This window comes from Cricetulus griseus, chromosome 2 (genome assembly GCF_003668045.3).
Source record: "Cricetulus griseus strain 17A/GY chromosome 2, alternate assembly CriGri-PICRH-1.0, whole genome shotgun sequence".
NCBI lineage: Eukaryota > Metazoa > Chordata > Mammalia > Rodentia > Cricetidae > Cricetulus > Cricetulus griseus.
In genome coordinates this window covers 358570003-358594000 of record NC_048595.1, presented here as the reverse complement: position 1 = coordinate 358594000, position 23998 = coordinate 358570003, and the positions used below count along the sequence as shown (strand labels likewise).

Genomic DNA, 23998 nt, shown 5'->3' with positions numbered 1-23998 from the left:
CTGGTAGAGTGGGATAGCTACATGAGCCTAGGCAGGCCATTCCTATCAACCATGCTCTTGTCACCTCTCTGGCACACGTCACTGATAGCCAGGTTAAGACCTAGCTGCTGATAGGTTGTAGAGTGTCATCCTCACCCATGTCTTGTTTATCTGGCCAAGCACATTGATGTTGGCTTAGTTATAGCTATTACTGCCATGATGAAACACCATGACCAAAAGCAGCTTGGTTCATTTGGCTTACACCCCCTTCATTGAAGGAAGTCAGAGTGGGAACTCAAATGGCAGGAACCTGAGGTCAGGAGTTGATGCAGAAACCATGGAGCAGTGTTGCTTACTGGCTTGGTCCTCATGGCCGGCTTAGCTGTTTTCTTATAGATCCCAGGGCCAGCAGCTCAGGGATGGCACCATCCACCACAGGCCGGGTCCTTCCACATTAATTAAGAAAATGCCTTACAGGCTTGCCTATAGCTCAGTCTGTGGAGGCATTTTCTCAACTGGGGTTCCCTCCTCTCAAATGACTCTAGCACATGACATGGCACAGTAGAGATGGCCTCTGTGATAATGGTGATGCTCCAAGAAGTAGGAGTGGCTACTGCTTACATAAATTTGCTTTCCTGTAAGGTTTTCTTCATTCTCCTTAATAGGAAGCATTAGTACTGTGTTGATGGCTGTTGTGAAGCCGTCCTACAGAAGCCTGGGCATGGAAAGAAATGCTTGCTAGGTTTAAGTTCTTCCTTGGTCAGAAACACATCCACTCCTGTCCGAGTTGCAGAGAACTCAGTGTGTGTTTCAGTCTGGCCCCTTGCCATGCTTCACTGACAGCTGACACCACTGTGTCCTTGGGCCCAGGCCTCCTGGCCCTGGTGACTGTGAGCAGGCTGAATGGACACACAGAGCCCTGCCATTCATGGTTCAAGTGTTGTCCAGTCTCCTATCTGGTAGAGTCACCTTTTTGACCAACAAGTGTCTCACTTTTTTTGAGCCTGTCCACCCACCCACCCACCCACCTACCTATCATCCATCCATCCATCCATCCATCCTTCCATCCACCCACCCATTCACCCATCCACCCACGCACCTGTCTGTCCATCCATCCATCCATCCATCCATCCATCCATCCATCCATCCAGTCCACCCACCCACCGACCCCTCCATTTGCACACTTAAACATGTACATATAAAATTCTCCATGTGTCTGTTTCTACCTGTGTTTTGCAAACACACATGCTGACACAGTTTCTTTACTCCAGTTTCACCAGAGATCTTGGCAACCTGCCCCCTCCGCACTCATCAGTCCCTTACTAGGCAGCAAGAATCCTGCTTTCCTTGTCAGCTGTGTCCATTTTGTGTCCCTGCTGTCTCCCACATATATAGTGTTTCTACCCTGTTTCCTACTTCTCTGCTTTCCACTCTTTAGGAAGCTGAGAGCTACCACTGCTTACTCTCTCAGCTCTGTATTTTCTCCTTGTCAGAAAATGAGGACGCCTGGACTGCTCTGTTTTTTTTTTTTTGTTTTTTTTTTTTTAAGTGATTATCCCCGCACCCCACCCCCAGTCAGTGTTGTCAAACTTCTGGATGCTGCTTCTTGCTCTGCACCTCAAGAGGTGGCACCTCCACTCTTAGTTTTCTGTAGTGGCAGAGCGACTGCTGGGAATGTGGCTTCAAAGCCACTAATTGAGAAGTAGTCCTTTGTCTTGTTTTCAAGAGCCTTGGGTGTCCTGTGGGCTCCAGTCTCCGAAAGATGCTGCCTCTCCTTGGTGCTTCCTTTTCTGCCTCTCCATCTCCTTTGCTGTCTCCACTTGGTTTTTCATTCAAGAACAATGTCTGTATTTGTCTCTAACTGTGGGGAAACTTCAGATGCTTTTGTCAAAGCTCAGTGCCTGCTTTACTTTGTCTTAGTTACTCCTGCGTGTGTCATAGTCAGATGGAGAGATTGGCTAAGTCATGCCCATGGCAGACTTCAAAAAGGGAAGGTGCCAGTGGCCTTTAGGCCCTGCAGATGGTGCTTGCATCTCACAAAGCCATGAAGGAGAGCCAGTGTTTTATGCTAGGTTCCGTGGTTTTGTGTATTTTGCCCCCCCTTTCTTAAGTCTACGCTGTCATTTCCTAACACTGTGGATCGACACCATTCCTTTGGGCTTCCCTGACCCTTCTCAGGGTAATATTTGTTTGCTCTTTGGTTTGTTGTTGGTCTTACAGCCTTGACCATTGAAGTTCAGGTGTATCCTCTGGGCAAGGAAGCGTCTTCCTTTAGGGCTCTCAGTTCAGAATCTGACTTGCTGAGAAATGCAGAGAACCAAGTGCTAGGCTAGGCCAGCCCCAGGAGGTCTCTGGGATGTGTTTTTAGGGCAGCTCACCGGCATCCACATAATAGACTGTGCTGTCTTAGTCATTGGGAGCCACTTGGGAGGCAGACCAGTGGAGATCTTATATAAATTTCCCCCTAAATGTTATGAGCAAACACACCTTTGATATAGTAATTCTAAGTTTATCTTTATTTACAGTTTGCTTTTGTCATTGTATTTTCCCAACTCATGTAGGTATCAAAACATACTAGTTCGTGCATATATTAATAGAATGTTAATCTTTATACAATGTGATTTGAGTGCCTGTCAAGTCCCATAGCCCCATATTCCCAGGAAAACAAAGAAAAGACCAAAAACTGAGTTGGTTTGATCTTTAAACAATTGTGGAAATCTTGCTCTTTGGTAACGAAGTCTGATTTTCTTTTTGCAGCTGTTTTGCCTTGTGCAGTGGGGTGGCTGCTCAAAAGCCCCTGGTTGGCTCCTAGAAACGGCTCAAGCGGCTTATGCTTCTTTAGTTAAGGCTATTCAGACTGTACCACTCACTGAACAACATCAAGTTCACGTTACCTCTTTTAATATTTGAAGTGTCTTGTTTTTCTTTCATTTGTCTGTGCACTCCTGCACATGTGACCACCTCTGTCATTAATTTTCTTCTGGTTATTGTGCACCATTTAAAATCTTTCTGTGCAGCCAAGCTGCAGTATTCATAAAAATTGTAGTGCATGTTTTCATTTGTTACTCTATTTCCAAAAAAATTGGAAATATTGCTCAAAGTTACTGAAATATACATGATGTGATGTTGTCTAATGTGCTTAAAGAATACTTTCTAAGTATCAAATCTGTGCCAGCTACCTGAAGTAGAATTGTTCCTGTAAAGGGCTGTAGAGTGGCAAGGGGTGGACTTGCTTCAGGAACTCTGCTACTCTTTCCAGTGGGGAAGGAGGGACTCAGCCTCAGGTTTCAAGCTACCCCGGCTGGGGTCGGATCATTCCTACATTGTACCAAGTGACAAGCTGAACTTAGGAATTCTTTGTAGGGCCAGTTCAGTGAGAAGTCAGTAATTCCAAGCAACTATCGAGTCAAAAAGAGACAAAGCACCCTAGGGTATAGCGGAAGCAGTGCTGCTGACTCACCTGAAATAAAGTGTGTAGGTAACTTAATCTTCCATGTATAATTTAAATGTACATAAACAGTGGATATGCAGGTTAGACACAGTAAAAAGGTGATTGACGATCAAGCATATTTCGGTTTATAAATGTCCAAGATTATGCCTCTACATTAGAAGACATTAGGCATTCAGACTGGCCACACAAGTAGACCTGCTAAGAATACAGCCCTAAAGATGGCACTAGGGAAGAGTTCCATCTGGGAGGTACATCCTGAGAAGGGGGCGGGGGGTGGGGAACGGGGGTGGGGTTGTGGCGTTTTGAGTGCCCAGGGGGCTCTCAAAGTGAACATGGCCATCCTGTTCCCGAAGGATCACTGGTGCTGGTACTGCAGGTAGACAAGAGAGGGGAAAGGGCAGTTCCTCACTATGTACCCATCCACCCTTGGCTGAGTGCCCAGCCTCCCAGTCTATCATAGGAAACCCAGGTCTTTCCCCAAGTCATGCAGAGAAGCTCACAGATTGGCACCCAGTGGCTTCGGGGGCAGCAGATATCTCCTGGCTGATTGAACTTTCTTACCCAGTCACTATCATTTAAATTTTGCTATAAGGATGTGTCAGATGAGTTGCCGAGTCCCAAGCCTTTATTAGAACAGTCCACAGTTCCTACAGAGGCCTGGGTGCAGGCGAGGAAGATCTCTGTGTTACATTGTTGCGTAACTGCAGGGCTGGGAGGATTAGAGGAAGCGGTTCCAGAACTCTGTGGTGCAGCACTGGGCTGTATAGCCCCTGGGTGAGCCCTCCGTTCCAAGGTCCGAGTCAGCATCTAGGCTGTTGTTAGTTCCCTTAATAGAACTCTGAGTGGTTTCAGGTTTGGGAGTGTTGAGCACCTAGAGGCACCCTGTCTTATGTACATACTCCTCTATGTTGTCTTACCAGGTGACATTTTTTTTCCTGCTGCCTCTGACATAATTATTCATAATCTGAAGAATCCCAAGTTTGAGGAACACATACTGCTTATTTTCTACATCTACTCCCCTTTTCTTATTTCTGTGGATAGTCTAATGCTTCCATTTAATTGTGATATGATAAGTAACCGCCACAGTTTAACACTGTAACAGCATTCCAGTCAGAATTACTTCTTTAAAGTTAATATACCAAATAAAGTGGCATTTTTAGTTTTGTTTTAATTTTGTAAAATAAAGTTGCTTTTGGTGTCCATCAGAAAGTTTACTTTTTACCTGGTGCTAGTTAATCACTGGTTCTGACTGAGGTTTTAAGATCCAGCATCAAAATTGTGATGACCTGTTGTATTTGCTCATAAGAACCCTAGAGAAAATTCTTGCCTTAAGCTTTGGTTCACCGTTACCCTAGCAAAGCAAGTGGGCTTGCTGATTCGTGTTTCCTGGGCAGATTGAGAGCAGTGTTTGTCTTTATGCTATTGGAAGTTTACTTTGTTTTAACTTGTAAACCAAAGGTGTTTTATCGCCTTTGGTTCTGTGATGTCACTGGATAATGGATGGATTGTTTTACATTTTATTTTATTTACCTGTAGTTGCATGTGGCTGTGTGCAAACACACGTGCACCTGATCACAGGGTCTGCCTGCAGTCTGGGCAAAGTGTACATGCTGAATAACCTCTCCCGTGTGTTGTGAGCAGGTGAGCCAGGATGGGAAGTCTCTCCTTGACAAGCTCCAGCGTCCCCTGACTCCCGGCAGCTCTGATTCCCTCACAGCCTCCGCCAACTACTCCAAGGCTGTGCACCATGTCCTGGATGTCATCCATGAGGTGCTGCACCACCAGCGCCAGCTGGAGAACATCTGGCAGCACCGCAAGGTGCGGCTCCACCAGAGGCTGCAGCTCTGTGTCTTCCAGCAGGACGTTCAGCAGGTGGGTGCCCACGCCCTTTGCAGAGCGCTAGCCCTGGTTCCTGCCCAGTGAGGGTGGGGTTTCCAGCTTCTGACTATGACCTGATGCTCTCAGTGTGGCTCTCGTCCACTTACTCTGCTGTGCTGACATCTGGGATGAATGTTGCTGTCCTGTCCTCTCCCTCTCCCTTTGGTTGACTTGTGAGAATAATACTGATTTTATTTTTTAATGTGGCTGTTGTTCCTCTAAGTCAGGTAGTGCCACAAATGGTACATAGTAGGTGCTTAGAAATGTGTCAAGTGGACTTTTATGGATCTCCATTTCTGATTAGTCAGCATCTTTTTTTTTTTTTTTTTTTGTGTGTGTGTGTGTGTGTGTGTGTGTGTGTGTGACTTTGGTGGTAGAAAACAGGGTAGGTTGGTGCCCTCAGCCTGCAGTGTCTGTGACTGAAGAGGACTCAGACTGGGGAGGGAGCCTGCAAAATATGATATAGCTATGGCAATAATTATCTCACATCCTTGCCCTGAAACCAGTGGAAGTTGACCTAACAGTGTGTGAGTCCTGGGGACAAAGATAACTGTGTACATGCAGTGCTAGCATCCCAAAGGCTGGCCTGAAGCCAACCCCAGTGGGTGCCCTGGGGTCAGTCAGACCTCTCTACTTTTTACGCCAGTGTGTCCCTGTGCACAGTCAGGCAGATTCAGACCTCTGTCCCTTTTGGACACCAGTGTGTCCCTGTGCACAGCCAGGCATTCAGACCTCTCACCTTTTTGACACCAGTTTGCCCCTGTGCACAGTCGGGCAGGTTCAGAGCTGTCACATTCCCAGGAGTCACCTGGGAGTTAAGTGGGTTTCTGCTTGGCGGACTGGGACTTTGGGGAGTCGCACTGCAGACAGCATTCTGATACAAGATCCTCCCTGTGGATGTCATTTAGTGCAAGTCTAGTGAGGTCACGATGCTTGCAAGAGTTCTGTGATTTTTACTTTCCACCTACTGTGCTGTTTCTGGTTGTTTTTGAGTTCTCCGGAAACCATGTATATAAAATGCCTCAGCAATGAGCATTCTGATACTTTTAGTACTTTTTTTTTTTTTTTTTTTTTTTTTAAATTCGGGGAAGAATGGAAAGCAGGGTTGAACTAGCCTCCTAGAGGCCGTATGAGGGAATGAGTACCACAAGGTGAAAGCACAAATTGTTCAGAAATACTTGCAAACCAGGACAGTTAACCGATTAAGTACATCTCGTACCCCTGGGATCTCATTTGGTGACACAGTTGTGAGCCAATGCACTTTGCAACAGGGCCCCTCTCCCCCGAGAAAGCAGCAGCAGGGTGGTCTCTTTTTCTGGCTGATGAGACTCTTGTGGTATGGGAGTAATGGCTGGAATTGTGTAGGCTTGGGGAAGGCACCGAGAAGGAAGCCCTTCAGAAGAGCATCAGGGTCCAGTTGTCTGATCTGGCACCAAGTACTTACTGTACCAGAATTTGAAAACAGCACATATAATGTGGGATACAGCCATAATTCTGAGCTCCCCTATTCAAGCCAGCATTTACAGAATATTGGGCTGAATATCAGGAGGAGAAAGTGTTTCCCAACCACACACCAGATATTGTCAACTCCTGTTGACATGCCACAGAAACAAATATTGCCACTAAGGGGAATGTTTCTTGTTGACTTGTAAAGGTTTGGACCTGTTAATGAAAACAGGAAATTTCTGTGTAGGTTTGACATGGGACACCAAAGCTAAAAACTAGAAAAATTAATCAAGACAAATGTGTTGCTAGTAGGATAGCAAAACCAAAAATCTTCTGAAGAACTCAAGAGATGGGTAACAGAAGTTTTTGTCGCATGAAGCAGGGTGTGGTAAGCTGAGACAAAATGAACAAAACAAACTAGAGCAGCATTTTAGAAAGATACTAGCTGAAGACAGATTTGTACATTTGAAAATAATCTATCAGGATATAATGAGCCAGTTAGTGACTCCATACATTTTGTTTGGGGTAATGGAAAAAACATCAGCAGCTATTGTGCAGAAAAAAGAAATAGAGAACTTTCCCTGTGTAGACACTGAATGATTATGGTTTCCTGCTGGCAACCCTCCTAGAAGAGAAGAGACTCCTTGCAAGAACACTGGCCAGACAGTTGCAGGCACCCAGGGAACTAGGTCACAGGGAAATGGCTGGGGAGTTTGGCTTAGTGGTTAATTTTCCATAATTTCTGTACAGAAGCAGTTTGGGGTGGTAGGAAGGGGTGTGGTCAGGGGGAGTTGGTCTGGGCCTTAGATCTTATGCAAAGAACAGGGCATGGGGAGTGGGATTCGTTGTTGCAGGATTACCCAGCACACGAGTGCTAGCTACTGCTGCTCTTACCTTTGCCTTCGGAGCTTCACTGAGGCCTTCACCACATTTCCTGACAGTCACGTGAGATACATTTCCATTTCCTCTGTTTCCTATCAAGTACCCCTCATGGAACGTATATTTGCATTAAATAATGGACAATTGTCTTACTGCTTGGCAGTGTTTTCATTTAAGCCTACACTTTCATTTTTATGGAAAGCTAATGGTGTTTGCTGCCCCATCACAGTCATGGAAGTCATCCAAAGCAGGAAGCTCTCAGATTCCTTTTTTACCCAGTTTGCCCAGCTCTTAGACTGTCGGGATTCAGTTATCCCAATGCAATGAGGTACATGGCCCTGCATATCTACTTTCTTGAGGGAGGCCACACCATTAGATGTTCATCACGCAGAGAGACCGCTCCCTCAAAAGCCTCTGTTTGCTCTGGGCAGCCTCTTGTGAGAGCTTCCTTCTGAAATTAGCTCTTGGAAGAGCTCCTTCCAAGCATGTGCTGTGCTATCATAGATTGTCACAGTCAGGAAGTAAGGAACAGTGGTGTTCGCTGATGGTCCCAGCTACTCAGGGGTCTGGGGAAAGAGGATCACTTGCGCCCAGGAGATGAAGGGCAGTCTAGGCACCACAGTGAAACCCTGTCAGAAAAAAACAATCAGAAAACTTTTTAAATTGATTGACCAAATCTGGTCTATTTTAGTCTTCTTCTCATCAGTACTTTCTCCTCCTTTCTGGCCTGTGCTCTGAGACCTACTGAGGTAGTACATTTGTTGTGTGAGCTCTTTCCCTGGAGAGATAGAAACAGATGTGGCCTTTGTCAAGACAAGATAAGGACACTGTCAACAACCTAAAGTATGATTGCACCTTGGGGAACCAGTGAGTTTATTGTACTACCTAAAGAGCATGGGTAACCCCAAAGCAACTTCATCACCAGAAATTCTCACCCCACCGTGGACAGCAACTTCCCCATAGCTGTATAGAGTCCCCGCTTTGGTTAGTCTTCCATAGTATATTCCAGCACCTTCCAAAGGCCTTAAGACCATACACAGGGCAAAATTAACATGCTGTCTTTATTTTTATGTCCATAAAATGTGACTTAGAAGAAGGTTCCACTAATAGTACAGAAAACACTATTAGCTTGGCATGTTGAGGTGGAGGGTAGTCACCATTTAGTTTAAGGCAAGCCTGCGGCTACACAGTGAGTACAAGAACAATTTGGATTGCATAGTGAAAAGCTTTCTCATAAAAGGAAACACCATTATGCACTAACTATACATTGTGTCCTTAAAACAAGGGTAGGAGTATAGCCCACAGGTAGTGTTCTCCATCTTGTATATGTTAGCCATACAACAAACACACACACGCACGCACGCACGCACGCACCCTGGACTTCATCTCCAACAAAACTCATGCATGAACACACTTGAGCACAACACACACTGCTGAAGTGGATGAGTCCTTATGTTCTTTATCTGGATTTGTTTTTGGGGGAGGGTTCAGGATTACCTTAAATAACGTAGCTTGGTGTGTTTTTCCTGAGGCAACATCAGATTTTTTGCCCACTTTATAGAAGCATCATTAGAGATGGAAATCCAGTTAAAAAAAAAAATGCCTCCTCAGCTTCCAGACAGACTTTGCAGCCCACCATATGATGTGGTGATGTCTAAGACCATGTACTACAAGCCTACATTTCAAGTTTTTCTCTAGAGGTCACCTCTTGGAGCCTTGTCTCTAGCTTAAAGGGGGCAATGATGAACATCTATACTACTGCACCTTGGGGAACAGATAGAGATTTTAGAGCCCACAACTTTTCACAGTTTAGAAAGAATAGAGCATGTGATGTGTGGCATTTGCAATGGAGTCTGGACACCTTAACTCATCCAAGTGTTTCTAAACCCACACACACACCCAAGGGTGTGTGACAAGCTTTTCATGTTTGTTCACAAGTTCTTAAAGTAGTAATCACTGAGAGAGATGAATCCACAGCCTGGCAAACATTACATAGTGGAGCCTTCTTTCTGAAAGGTGTTTTACAGATTGTGTGTGTGTGTTTTAGGATGACCGGGATCCTGTCTCCCGAGCAGAAGAGAAAAGTGTTAGAGCTTGTCCTGGGTGCTCACTAATTGGCCCTAACCCAGTTGGGGTGTCTACTTTGGCAGTGCCATTTCTCCCCAGTGCTCTGAATTGCTCCAGTGCAGGAGTGCAGCTCTTCTCCTTCCTGCCTTTCCATCAGCTGTGCCAACCAAGAGGCCATAACCAAAGCTTAAGAAAAGGGTTGGGAGGCTGACTTCCTGGTTCACTCCAACAAAGTAATCAAGACCCTACTGCCTCTATTAAATGAAAACGACAGTTGTCCTTCTTTGTCGTTCACTGGAAGAACCAGTGCTTACTGTATGCACAGTGGTATGCCAGACCAGCTTCGACAGCAGGTGCTCCGGCGGCAAGATGACTGTTAGTCCATAGAAGCGCACTTGCCACCATCATGGTCAACCTTGTCATTATTCAGTGATGTCCATTTCATTATGGAAGGAGTCAGGTTAAGCCATTAGCAGTTTTCTGCTCCTTTAGCTTCAGTGTCTTAAGTGATACCTTACTATTTTCGGCCTTGACCTTGGCGTTGTCATGTGTGTCCACTAGAGGGCACCAGTGGACAGGAAAGATGCTCACATCCTGCCTTCTGCACAGTTGAAGATGGTGTACGCTCCCTAGATATTTTGTTCTGTGTCTGAGCCAGGTCACTCAGGAAAAAGTAAACAAACAAACAAAAACTTTCGATTTGGTCTTCAGCTTGGGGCAAGGGAAGCCCTGAACCAGCTTTGTTTATGGGGCTGGTATCCTAGCCCAGAATTAACAACAGTTGGCTACAGCTCTGATCAGAAATGGCTGGCTGGACTGAGGTGATACAGTTCCCTGACTTGCTAGTCTTTTTGTGTTTAAATTGAAGACTTCGAATGCATGTGTGTAAGATGATGGTAATTCCACAAACACATTAACCTGAGCTGCCCTTGTCAAAAGGAAAAACCACCCAGACTTACAAGAACAAGAGGAGTGCATAGCCCTGGCTGGGGTACCCACCGCCTAGGCTTGCCTTCTACTCCCCCAGCCCCAGTCTGCTCTACTCATGGCTGTTCACAATTCCAAAATGATGTTTACAGGGTCTTGGAGGTTTCCTAAGATTCACCGCCATCTGATTTATGTGGAATAGACCTCTGCTGTGCAGAAGGGAAGCTTAGTCAGGCCCTCAGGTATGGAGCGATGGACAGCAGACTGGCCTTACCATGCATGCGCTGACTCATTTTTCTAGATGTCCAGATAGTATGTCAGTCCAGTTGACAGTACTAGAACGAAGCCATTGTAGACCAACAGTTAAGCCTGATTTATTTTGACATTAGTAGGGACTCCCAAACTACTTACTGTATTGGCTGAATATGCCCTATTTCTTTTTCCATCCCAGAGTATTTTGAGTTGTGTACTTGGGCACCTGCTGTAATCTGACTTGAGTGTTTGTGTTCCCTAAAACTACATATGGAAATGTTGTCTACAGTACAGTGATGTCACTGTGCAGGACCTCTGGGAGTTGTTAGCACAAGGACTTAACTCTCATGAGTGAGATTAATGCCTTTAGGAAGGGGGCCTGGGAGAGTTTGTTTAGCTCCTATGTTGTGCGAGGACCCATGGAAGCCACAGTCCGAGCAATAGGTCCTCACTGGGTATTGGCACCTTAATCTTGAACTTTCTAGTTTCCAGAGCTATAAGTAGACATTTCTGTCATATAAATTATCCGGTCCAAGGTATTTTGTTACAGTAACCTAACAGAATAAGACAGTACCATAGTCACAAACATGTGCTGTTTTTAGCTGTATACTAACAAAGGTCTGTGATGTATTTGTAATGTCCTGCCAAACATTTACAAAGAGATCACTTGCTTGTTTTTCTGCCACTCTCCACCAGAGATGAAGTGTATATCTGATCTAAGTATTCTCTTACATAGTGTTAGTGTTGTATGATTTCTCAGGTGCGGGAACCAGTGAGCTGTGCTGCTAAAGTCCCAGCCTTGAGGACAAAACACCAGCTTGCACTCCGGTTGAGTTCATGGGAAGTCTAGCTGCTGTAACACCTCACAATTTATGTGATGAATTATCCTCCAAGTGCAGGACTGTGGCATATTAATGCTGTGTTTTCTTCTGTGTTTGGAGTCTTATAAAAAGATAGCAAAACACTTATCTACATAGTTAAGCTTGAATCACCTGAATTGTGAGGCTCTGAACCATTTAAAAATGTGAACTGGTCAGCACAGCCCCATATCTATCCTCTCACACAATACCCAGTTTGGTGGCTCTGATAAGGTGAGATTTAATTTAATCATTATTACATGTGATGTGTATACATAGAACAATTTGCACTTTTAATATAAAAGCTATTTACTGTCCTGGTAGAGAAGTTGAAGTAAAATGTAATAATGAAGCGAATTAAATTAGTATTCAGGCATTTCCTCTGAATTTATTTTGTTTTGCAGCATGTTCGATGCAGAATTTTGAGAAAGGAATGAGTCTTTCCTAGATAGCCCTAACCAGTGAGCAAGGTGGATACTGTGTTTATTGTCCATATGGCTGTTTTCTCTGCAGGTGCTGGACTGGATCGAGAACCACGGAGAAGCATTTCTGAGCAAACACACAGGTGTGGGCAAATCCCTTCACCGGGCCAGAGCTTTGCAGAAACGCCACGAGGACTTTGAGGAAGTTGCACAGGTACAACAGCATCCTGAATACCCCTGTGGCTGGGTTGGAAAGTGACAGTTTTAACAAACCTGAGGCCACTTAGCCTTTACTAGGCGTTCAAGGTTGTTTGGTGGGTTTAAATTCATTCAGCATTAAGAGACCACTGTCAAGGTAGAAAAAGGATCCAGTTGGTTAACCCTCTGTAAATTGTAGTGTTTTTGAAACAAGTTTGTCTTTGATGATTTTGTTATTTTTATTAGGCCAGTTTGTGGCTTTCACTTCACAGCTGGAGAACAACAGCCCTTCTGAGGTTTCTGCAGTGTCAGGCTTAGCATTCAGCTTGTCCTTTCTCGTTTTGTTAATTGTGTGCTTGGGAAGGTGGAGCCAGGAGAGGAGGGTGCTCAGAGCCCAGGATCTGTGCAGTGCCAGTGATGGCTGTGATGATGACAGGCACTATGCCTCTTGGATCTGGAAAGTCACACTGAAGGAAGGAGGTGGAAGAAAGCCTCTTGAGTAGGGGGCACATGCCTTTAGGCAAGGAGATCTCTGAGTTTGACACCAGCCTCATCTATATAATGAGATCCAGGACAGCCAGGGCTATGCAGAGAGACTCTGTCTCAAACTAACAACCCCACCCCCAGACAAAAGAAGTCACCTAAGTAGTACAAATGCAATTCAGACAGATTGTGGTAATTGTAGAATATCACCAAGTACTACAAACAAGAAGTGGAAAATGGCATCTGTTAGAAGGACAGCGGTCACAGATGCTGGAGTCTGGGATGAATCTGTCCTGATACGAAGATGTTTGAACCCTTGGATGCTGCACCTGCCTGAATTGTTGTCCCTTAGGGGGACGAAATAAGCACTGAGATTGTAATTTCCCTCGCTTCTCGGAGAACCACAAGCATTGACTTCAGATGGAGTAATGTTAAGTGTCCCTGGAACCGAAGCCCACGAGAGCAGGCACTGTTTTGTTCCCTTCCTATAATGAGCACCTACAACCATATCTAGCAAGTGTCTGTGTTCAGCAGCTACCTGTGTGAATGAATGGACTAAATGAATAAAAAGAATATCTAGAGGATGCCGTCAGCAGTCAGCAAAGGGATAGGTAAATATATCTGTAGCTTAGAGGATTACTGTCTGAGCAAAAGATAAATGTAGGAGGCAATCAAGAGTCACACAAAGCTAAAGACACTAGATGAGTCCTGAGGGCAGCAAGAGGCCTTATGCAGGCTCGTTGGCATTTTTTAATAACCCCCAAAAAATGTAAAGAAAAAAATCACTTCCAAATAAGCGTACAGCTTTGGGGGGAGGTATAGAAAACCAAGTAAATCAGAGGAGATTGGACACATTCAGGGTGGTATGGCCATAGGGCTGGAGAGATGGCTCAGCAGTTAAGAGCACTGGCTGTTTGTTCTTCTAGAGGTCCTGAGTTCAATTCCCAGCAACCACATGGTGGCTCACAACCATCTACAATGAGATCTGGTGCCCTCTTCTGGCATGCAGGGATACATGCAGACAGAACACTTGTATACCTAATAAATAAATAAATTTAAAAAAAGAAAAGAAAACCAAAAAGTTTTTCTTAAATCAAAAGTCAAAAAAAAAAAAAAAAAGGATCAAAAGAAATGAGGACAAATTCATGCCAAAAAAAAAAAAAAAATCACAAAATTAAGACAAGGCAGCTCCACCCCATTACCCTCCCAGAGGTCAAGTAAGACAAGATAAAAACAAATGTCTATTAGACAGATAAGAACTTTCCCTAAGCTATCACCACATTCATGCATTTTTTTTTTTTTTTTTTTTTTTTTTTTTTTTTTTTTGCATACCCTGGTGCTGACTAGGAGGAGCTGGACCTTCATAGCCAGCAACAGTCAAGGAAGCATACTTTGGATTTAAAGCTCCATTCATGAAAACCCTTCTTTTCCTAGAGAACAGAGTAGCTTGTCTTACTTGAGCTCTGGGAGGGGAAGAGGGCGGGACCACCTCATCCCCCATCCTTGCCCGCTTCCTGTGAAGCAAATTGCAGTGGCACTGTAGCCTCCACACTTGTATTGACACTGTATTTTAGGGACCAGTGGGCTGTACAAACACCTTAAACATTGAGATAGGAGTTCTCAGCACAAAATACATTCCCAAAGGGAAAGCAAAGGCTGAGAGGTAGAGAAGAAATTCCCTCTCATAGTTAAGATGGGTTTTGTCTTGGAGATTCCCTTTGATTCATTTGTAGCATTAATTGCAAGTTGGCTTTTGCTTAAAGCCTTCTTATTAAAAGATTTATTGATTTTTGCATGTGTGTGTATTTTGTCTACATGTATGTCTGTGCACCAAATGCATGCCTGGTGCCTGTGGAGGCCAACAGAGGACGTTAGACCCCTGACCTGGAGTAACAGGTGATTGTGAGCTGCCACATGACTGCTGGGAATCAAACTCTAGTCCACTGTGCCTAACTGCCAAACGATCACTCCAGCCCCCTAGAGATCTTAAACAAGCACATTGCTTAATACAGTCTTTTCTTGGGTACTTAGTGAGGGGTGGCTTGATGAAGTTTCTTAAGCAGATTAAAAAAGGAAGCAGTGAAAATGTATGATTCAGTTCTCTGAAAATGTGCTAAATATAGGTTTATACTGTAGAGTGATTCCAGTGTTCTAGGAAGGAGGAACCCTGAAAGATCCTCTTGAGTTTATGTGGTGGAAGTGAGCCCTAGGCCCAGCCTGACTTGGTCAGGTGCCCACCCTTGATGTAGGTGCCCAGGACTTTGGTCTTTGGTTCAGATGCTGCTGTGACCTCCTCAGGAAGCTCAGGTCACTGTGGCTTACAGTCTTGCAGAGCCAAGAACGTCCATGTGATGACTGTGAAGCTCTTTGTTTGTGCGCTGATTGTGAGTACATCTTTGCTCTTGAGGGATCCCTCGCTGGTTGCCATGTGCTGTGTGACACACAAAGCTAGAGAGTGTTTTCTTACGCTACTTTTTACAGTTAAAATTGCTTTTGCATGTGTCTGATGGAAAGGAAGCCACTCCTTGCAGCCATCTTTTACTTTCTGAGTAGTTTTCTGAGTGGGTGGTTTTTAAATTTAAAAAGCTATGATTATAACAGGCAAGCAAAGCCCAGGGAAGCCTAGTTTCTGACAGCTGGTTCTGAGGCCAGCAGACTCCTGACTGTCACTAGTGACTCTGGTGGAGCCTGTCCCCAGAGAGGCTTACATACACTACGCCGCACTTCACCTTGCAGAGTCACAACCTGCCCCAAGACCGTCTCCTCAAGGCAGCTCTGTGTGCAACGAAATTACCTTGTCTTCCTGGGTAAGGGTCTAAGAAGTTGTCTCCTTAGATTATCAGAGGTTTAGCAGGTGTCCCCACTGTGCTCACTGTTTTGCTAGGAGCATGCTGTGTCCACGTGGGCATACAGCTTGTCCACATTTGTAGTATGACTCGAACTTTTCCATATATATATATATATATATATATATATATATATATATATAAGCTTCCATGGTCTAATAAATTCAGCTTTCAATATAAGATGTTTTGTATTTTAAAGTCTTTAAAATTAATAATGGAGAATTCATGGCAGGTTAGTTTGAATCGAGTGCTCCTCTCACGGCTGGTGGTGTTGTCAGTGGTGTACCAACTGCACAGCATTAGTCAGATCCTCAGACCACAGAGAAGAAAAGAAAAGAAAAAAGAAAAGAAAAGAAAAGAGCAGGTTTGTGAGGCTGTTTCCCTGTCACATTTCCTAAAACTCAATGATGGACTATTCCTTTCTGATTGTGCGACCACCAGCCCTCAGCAAGTCACTTAGTCTGTCCCAGTCTCATTCCCCTAACTGTAAAACAGCATTAATATTATCCCTTCACCAGGTTGCTATAAGAATATGTTAGGGAGAGAGGGAGGGAAGGCATCAGTGGCAGAACATGCTCAGAATTCCAAATCCTTGACCTAGAACATGTAGATGATTGAAAATACCAAGTTTCCACATGGTGCCTACAAATGCACTTTGACACCAGCTGGCTACATTAAGGGCCTAACATAGATGATGTTGTAGTATTTATTCTCTACAAACCTTACTTTACTGAACCCTGTTCCATCCTGGGAAAATAATGGGTGTCTCTGGTCAAATGATAACAGATATAGACACTAGTTGGTGTCTTAGTTAGGGTTATATTGCTGAGATGAAACACCATGACCAAAATCAACTTGGGGAGGAAAGGGTCTATTTGGCTTACACTTCCACATTGTAGTCATCACTGAAGGAAGTCAGGACAGGGCTAGAATCTGAAGGCAGGAGCTGATGCAGAGGCCATGGAGGGATGTTGCTTACTGGCTTGCTCCCCATGGCTTGCTCAGCCTGCTTTCTAACAGAACCTAGGACCACCAGCCCAGAGATGGCACTATCCACAGTGGGCTGGGCCCACCCCCCATCAATCATTAATTAGGAAAATGCCTTTCAATACCCAATTTTATTATCTAGAAATTTGCATTTCCATTTATTGTAAATAGTCTCTGTCATCTTTGGTGAGAATTGGGTCTTAGTGGCTGAGAGCAGTTGGAGGAGGACCACTCACCTGCCTCTGCCTTGCAGCCGTTCATGTCCCAAATTGTGCTAATTACACAATATAGGTTGTTTCTCAAGAAAGAGGAAATGCTTTGGGCTCCATGGCCCGCCCCTAGAATTACGTCCTTTAATTCCCTGATGGGGATAAAAGGAATGGCCCAAGAGCAGTATCTCAGGCTGAAGAAAGAAGGGCAGGCCCTTCAACTCCCCTGATGTCTGCCAGCTTTTGACTGCCTGGCCTCTGGTCTTTGAACAGCTGCACCTCTATTGACTGATTTGAGCAGACCCAAGTTTTGTCACAGGGAGGTAGAAGTGTATTTGTCCTTGTCACAGGGCTTCTGTAGGGTTTATAGTGACTGCTCAAAAGCTAGTGTTGATGATACGGATGGCTTAGCAATCAGCATTCGAAACCACTGACAGTCCAGTCCAGTCCAGGTGGACTCAGGAAGGCTTTGTTGCTAGGAAGGCCTAGCTGGGGTTTCAGAACCACTACTGATGTTTCTGTCTCCATCCTCCCCCCTACCCCCACATGGCTCTGTACTGAGGAGAGCCCTTACCTCCCTTATACAGCCATTGTTTTCTTGAGTGTAAGATGAGACACAGAATGAATGGTTGTGGTTTAGTGTCACTCAAAACACACTTGTTTTTAGCATAAATATTTTTTCAGTGTTTCTTTGCCGGCAAAGTCATAAGAGAGGCTCTCAGCAATTCACTGAGGTTTTCCTCCTGGGAGGCACTGGCAGGAGAGGTAAATTACTTCAAAGCCGTGGTGACAGTCATTGACGAAGCAGTATTCCCTTTTTCAGAAACACTTTCGCAGGACTCTGATTTCCAAAGGGCAGACTGAGCTGGTAACTGCACTCTGTCCCCCAACCCCCAGCGCACCTGAAGCAGTTGATTGATACGGCTAAATATAACTAGTCTCTTAATTTGGAGGGCACCCCTTCCCCCAAACAGATGTTGGATGTTGTCACCCAGAGGACCATTTGCTGGGAGTTTGGATCTCATCCTCACAAGTTTAAGAGGTGGATTCTCTAGGAGTTGCCCTTGCAGCCTCCAGTGAGGTCCCTGGGTTAGTCAAAGGCACACACACTCTTGGAAAGAGTTTGAGACTCCAGTCTCCTCCTGGCTTCCAGTTTTAAGATGTGATCTCCTCCCTTCCTTATGACACTAGAGGCCAAACTAGTGGGATCACATGTAAGTGACCTCCAAAACTGTAAGCTGAATGTACAAAGCCAGTCCTTCTCTGGTGTATTGTTACTATAATGAAAAATAGATTGAGAAAATGGGAGCCTGAGTTCTTATTATAGTCTGCACATGGTGCTGGACCTGGCTCTTGGAGATTTAGTACCTGCCCTGCTGAGCTTCGTCGTGCTTTGACTGCTAAGTCCTTGTGTTTGTCAGTTTTCTTCTTCCGGAATGGGACTGTCCATGTTGTTCCTATCAAAGGAGGTCTTCTGCCTTGAGTTTCACATGCTTAATGATTATAAGTTTACCTTGAATCTCAAAGGCACCAACTGGTCTGATTTTGCCCTGTGAGATGCGCAGGAGCCTTAGGTATCAGGGACAGAGTGCTGTGGTTTACTGTAGTATGGTGTGCCCTTCCCAAAGGTTTATGTATTGAAATAATCCCCAGAATGATGCAGGAGGAGAGAGGAGAGGAGTCAGGTGGGTGTGTCTTAGGGTTAGATGCACTTATCAGGGCAGATCCCCCATGGCTGAATGAATCCTAGTGACTTTATAAAGAAGAGAGGGTTTGAGCATATATCCAAAGGATACACATTCACACCACAAGGACATTTGCTCAACTATGTTCATATCAGCATTATTCATAATAGCCAGAACCTGGAAACAACCTAGATGCTGTCATTCGAAGAATGGAGAAGGAAAATGTGGTACGTTTACACAGTGGAGCACTACTTAGCGGTAAAAAACAATGACATCTTGAAATTTGCAGGCGAATGGACACAACTAGAAAAAGCCATCCTGAGTGAGGTAACCCAGACCCAGAAAGACAAATATAATATGTACTCACTCATAAGTTGATGTTAGATATAAAGCAAAGGACAACTAGCCTATAGGTCACAACCCCAAAGAACCTAGGTAACAAAGAGGACTCTAAGAGAGACATGCATGGATACACCTAGGAAGGGGAAAAGATAAGAACTCCTGAGTAAATTGGGAGTGTGGCAGGCAGGGGGAGGGTGGAAGGGGAGAGAGGAGGAGGAGGGAAGGGGAGTAGGGAAAATGTATAGCTCAAAAATAAATAAATAAATAAATAAATAAATAAATAAATAAATAAATAAGGAAAAATACAGGCAAGAAAAGAGGGACCAGGAGAAACATGTATACATGCATACTTGTCTCTTATAATGTCTTGCAGCACCTTGGGACTATCACCAAGAAGGGATCAGATGTAGCCCTTAGATCCTAGGCTTCAGAACCATGGTAGCAATGAGCCTTCTTGTGTACTTTCCCAGTCTGTGAGATTGTGTTGTTGGCAACAAAAAAGATAGATAGAGACATCCTTCCCATGCTGTCCCAAACCCCCATCACCTGACTGAGCCTGCTTCTCCCTCCGGGGACACTTCCCGCACTGTGCCATGAGATCCCCACCTTTCTTAGCTATTGGAGTTTGAGGTATAGGATGAATGAGCCACTGCTGTCTCAGCAGAGACACAGGCTGGATTTCTAGTTCTCTCAGGAGAGCAGCCTGCTCTGACTACACTGAGGGCCCCCAGCTAGTCTCATCTCCCCCTCTCCTTGGTAATACCCCCTTTGAGCAGTTTCCAGTAACAGTCCCTGGTTATAGCTTATCTGCTGCTGGGAGGAATGCAGCCACAGCCACAAGTTTATCAAGAATTTAGCAAGTTTATCAAGTAGAGCAGGAGAACATAGCATTGGTATTCACACTTCACATTGGCCTTTCTACACTGACGAATTTAGAGCCACTGGAATTCTCTTTTCCTTCTGAAACTGTACTGTGAAGCAGGGAAGAGAAAGTACAGCTACCAACTATGCCATTAAAAACAAGAGAAAAAGCGAAACAGGCATTTGTGGCCATGGGCATTTCCTGACTCCACCTTAGCAAAAATCTCACAGCCCTCTCTGAGTCATGAGCAGTTCTGGCCAGTGCTTAATAATCTGCTTGGCGTCAGAAAAGGCTACTGATAGGGATGAGTGCGCCTCCTGAACTCATTGCTCCTTATCATAGATGTGTATTTTTCTGTTTAACTCAAGTAAATGATCAGAAACGGTGCTCATAGACTCTGTGCTGCTGTGCGTTATGGCTCCCACGCTGGTTGGTTTGCTGAATGCTCATTTTCTGTTGCTCTGGGTGTTGTCTCGTGCAGAACACATACACAAACGCAGACAAACTGTTAGAAGCAGCAGAGCAGCTGGCTCAGACCGGGGAATGTGACCCCGAAGAGATTTATCAGGCTGCTCATCAACTTGAAGACCGGATACAAGATTTTGTTCGGCGAGTTGAACAGCGGAAGATCCTGCTGGACATGTCCGTGTCGTTCCACACCCACGTCAAAGAGGTAACGCTTCATATGATGACAAAACAGAATCTGACTGACAGGGTCTTTGAATTTGTTGGAAGGGATCCTAATTTTGTCATGATGAGAGACATTGGATGCAAGATGGCAGGCCGGTGTTAGTACAGAATGCGCTGGGGCGACTGGAAGCAAGCTGGACTTCAGTGTCACAGGGATGCACATCTGCCTTTGTTGGAGCTGTCTGTAGGTGGGGGGTAGAGGGGAGACTTGTGGGTCAGGAGATGAGTGGGGAAAACAAAACAGTGACATTCCTTTAGAGAGGAACAGTGCTCCATGCACATAACATGATCAGGCAGCATCTGTGTGCTGCCTGGTCCTTCAGTGAAAGCCGTGATAGTCTTCTCATCTTAGCAAACTACTCTCACACACTCTTAAAAGTTATATTACATTGCTGCGCGTTGGAGGCACACGCCTTTGATCCCAGCACTTGGGAAGCAGAAGCAGGCAGATCTCTGTGAGTTTGAGGCCAGTCTGGTCTACAAAGCTACACAGAGAAACCCTGTCTCCAAACCTCCACCCCCAACACCCCCCTCCACAAAAAAAGTTATATTACATTTTATTGAGTTTAAATATTACCATAGTCAACATGGTACGGATGTCAGTAGTAAAAATCTGTTACTGTTGTTTTATTTTACTGTTTGGCTCTTTCTTGGGGGCCCGTCACCCAGCTCCCAAATAAATCACGTGGAAGCTTTTTCTTTCTTATGAATGACCAGCCTTTGTTTGGCTTGTTTCCAGCCAGCTTTTCTTAAATTATCTTGTCTACCTTTTGTCTCTGGGCTCTTCTTTCTTTACTTCTGTATACCTTTCATTATTTCTTACTCTGTGACCTGCTGTGTAGCTGGGTGGCTGGCCCCTAATGTCCTCCTCCTCCTTTTCTTGTTCCTCCTTGATCTCTCTTATTTCCTGATCCCTCTTTTTCTCTTGTTTATTGTCTCTGCCTGCCAGCCCCTCTTGTCCTTTCTCCTGCCTTGCTGCTGATCGTTCAGGTCTTTATTAGAACAATCAGGTGTTTGAGGTAGACCCAGTAACACAGCTTCACAGGGTTCAACAAATGCAACCTAAAGGAATGCAACACATCTTTGTGTCATTAACCAAATGTTCCACAGCACAAACAAATGTAACACACCTTAAAATAATATTCCACAACAAAAGTCCTTTTTTGTGCCTGTGGCAACATACTTATCCCAAGAGATAATGTTATTTGGAATGTGAAAAATAGGTAGATACCAAGCATACTGTACATAACACAAACATTATACATATATGTACCATAAATAACAATACAGATCGTATGCATATGTAAAAAGTACTTAGTGGATATAAAGCTACATTAGAGAAACTACTATGTTTCCTTTTTTTCTGTTTCTGGAAGTAGAGTTTTGCTATGTAAGCTATTCTGACCCTGAATTCACTATGTAATGCAGAATAGCTGTGAATTTGCAGCAATCTTCCTGCCTCAGTCTCATGAATGCTTAGATTATATGATGGCATTACTACACCTGGTTTATTTTAAGAGATATACATAAATATATAACAAACTCAAGTTTTCTTTTAGAAGACTAAGGAAAAACATGTGCCACAAAGGACCTTTACAAAATGCTGTGACATACTGTGATACTTCTTGGTTCTGGGGTAGACACCAGAATAGAAAGCAACCACAGCCAGCATCTTCCTCCACTCCCAATTATACCACAACCAAGGCAGACTTGAAAATATTTAGAGTCCGTTTTTCCCAGAAAACATGTTCAATGGATATTTTTCCACACTGCTTCCAGCTTGAATGTGTGGTCACTGCACTGAGTTTCCGGATCACCTGGTCCTTAGTAGGAACCACCTCCTGCTGCTCCAGCTCAGCCTGCTCCAGACCCCAGCCTCCCTGTAGCCTGATTAAGATTGTCCCCTGTTCTTGACTTATGTGTCACGTCCATCATGTCTAGATCCTCACAGTTGGGGCTGTATTCTTCCTCCTGCTGATGTTTTACTTACTTCTCCTCCAGGGATCCAACCCAGCAACAATGCAGTATCCCCAGATCTATGGTACCTTCCTCCCAGGCTGGGTCTTACTGCCCCCCTCCCCACCCTGTCCACAGTTAGTTGCTTTTGTTGACATTTTTCTAGAATTCTCTACACTAGCCTGTGACAACACTAGCCATGTCACCTTAGGATTCTGTGTTCTTATGTTGTCTGATTTGTGGTAGTTACTCCACTTTTACTACATATTTCATATCAAAGTGGAGACAGGAATAGGGTCACAGTTGATAAGGCATGACAGCCATCCAGGAGCAGTAAACAGGATGGATGGCATGCATCCAGCCAGTCCCGTGACCACACAGGGCACTGATGCTCCAATGTCTTTGATGCCATGGGAGAGGTGGGAAGGGTGGTAGGCACTGAGGGAAGTGACAGCAGATTGAGAGAGTAAGGTGTATCCTTACCATGGTAGATGGTGTGTGGTACCTGCCTGAATCGAATGCCTGGGAATCCTCTTCAGTGGCTGAGCAATCCTAGGGACAGGGGCAGTGTCCTTTGAGATAGAAGTCTGTGGTACAGATACCTTGTCTACTGTGCCATGGTTTCCACAAAGCAGACATATCAGGACAGCTGAGCAGAAAGTGGTTTGTAGAGGATGAGGCTTATTGTTGTTTTTTGTTGTTGTTGTTGTTGTTGTTGTTTTATAGCAGCAGTATCATTTTTAAGGAAAAAATATTATAAAAGAGTCTCTAGGCTTGCAAATTATTTTTAAATGGAAACACCTTCAGTTTTTATAGGTGTTCACTCTGTGACCTCTAGTATCCATATGTCTGCAGGCTAAGAAGGTCCCAGTCCATCTTCTGGGTGATGTGTTTTTCTCCCACACCCAGAAAAGGTTCGGGGGTCCATTCTTCCCCTTTTATAGGTGGGACCATCATGGCAGGCATATGTACCTCAACTTCTTCCTCTTAGATAACCCAGGATAAAGGACTATCTGATGGCTAGTGAGAAACACATAGCAGGACACACATGTGCTAGGTGGCTTACAGTGTAGCCAGGGACTATATCCTGTAGGCCGGCACTAGCAAGGATTTTCTCCTCCAAGTGCTTAGGCTTCAAGTTAGTCCCAGAGTTCTGCTGAGAGGACTTGTTCTTCCTGTGTAGCCCCACAGTGTCCTACTTCTGCACTGCTCCCGCCCCTCCCCAGGAGGGAACACTTAGTAGATTCATGCTAGGAGAAAGGTTGCTTTCAGTTGTGTTTTACAAACAGCTTATGACTCAGTCCTACTGAAGTTTAGATGAACCGTAATCAATTTAAAGTGAAGGTCAAAATTACGACAAAGAGCAAGAGGAAGGAAACACACTGATGGCATTGATAGCTGTTGGCATGACGTCGTCAAGTAAATGACAGGCCGCTAACAGACACATTGTGTAAGCCACTCTTCTCAGACATTTACCTTGAGAAAGAACCTTATCTGTCACAGGCAAGTTCATAGACCTTTGAGAAAGTTACCTGATAAGGCCCTCCAGACCCAGAAGGTGCCCTCTACACGCACAGCAATT

The 23998-nt window shown here is 44.7% G+C and overlaps 1 protein-coding gene across 6 annotated transcripts in view; it reads left to right on the top strand.

The window, feature by feature from the left end:
- Nucleotides 1–23998, top strand: part of Trio (trio Rho guanine nucleotide exchange factor) — a 285845-nt gene that overhangs the window by 129377 nt on the left and 132470 nt on the right. For all 6 annotated transcript variants that reach the window (XM_027400059.1, XM_027400058.1, XM_027400060.2 and 3 more), the window contains exons 9-11: nt 5072–5302; nt 12250–12372; nt 20252–20443. In XM_027400059.1, coding sequence (XP_027255860.1) covers nt 5072–5302; nt 12250–12372; nt 20252–20443 — 546 coding nt within the window. The remainder of the gene's footprint in view (nt 1–5071; nt 5303–12249; nt 12373–20251; nt 20444–23998) is intronic.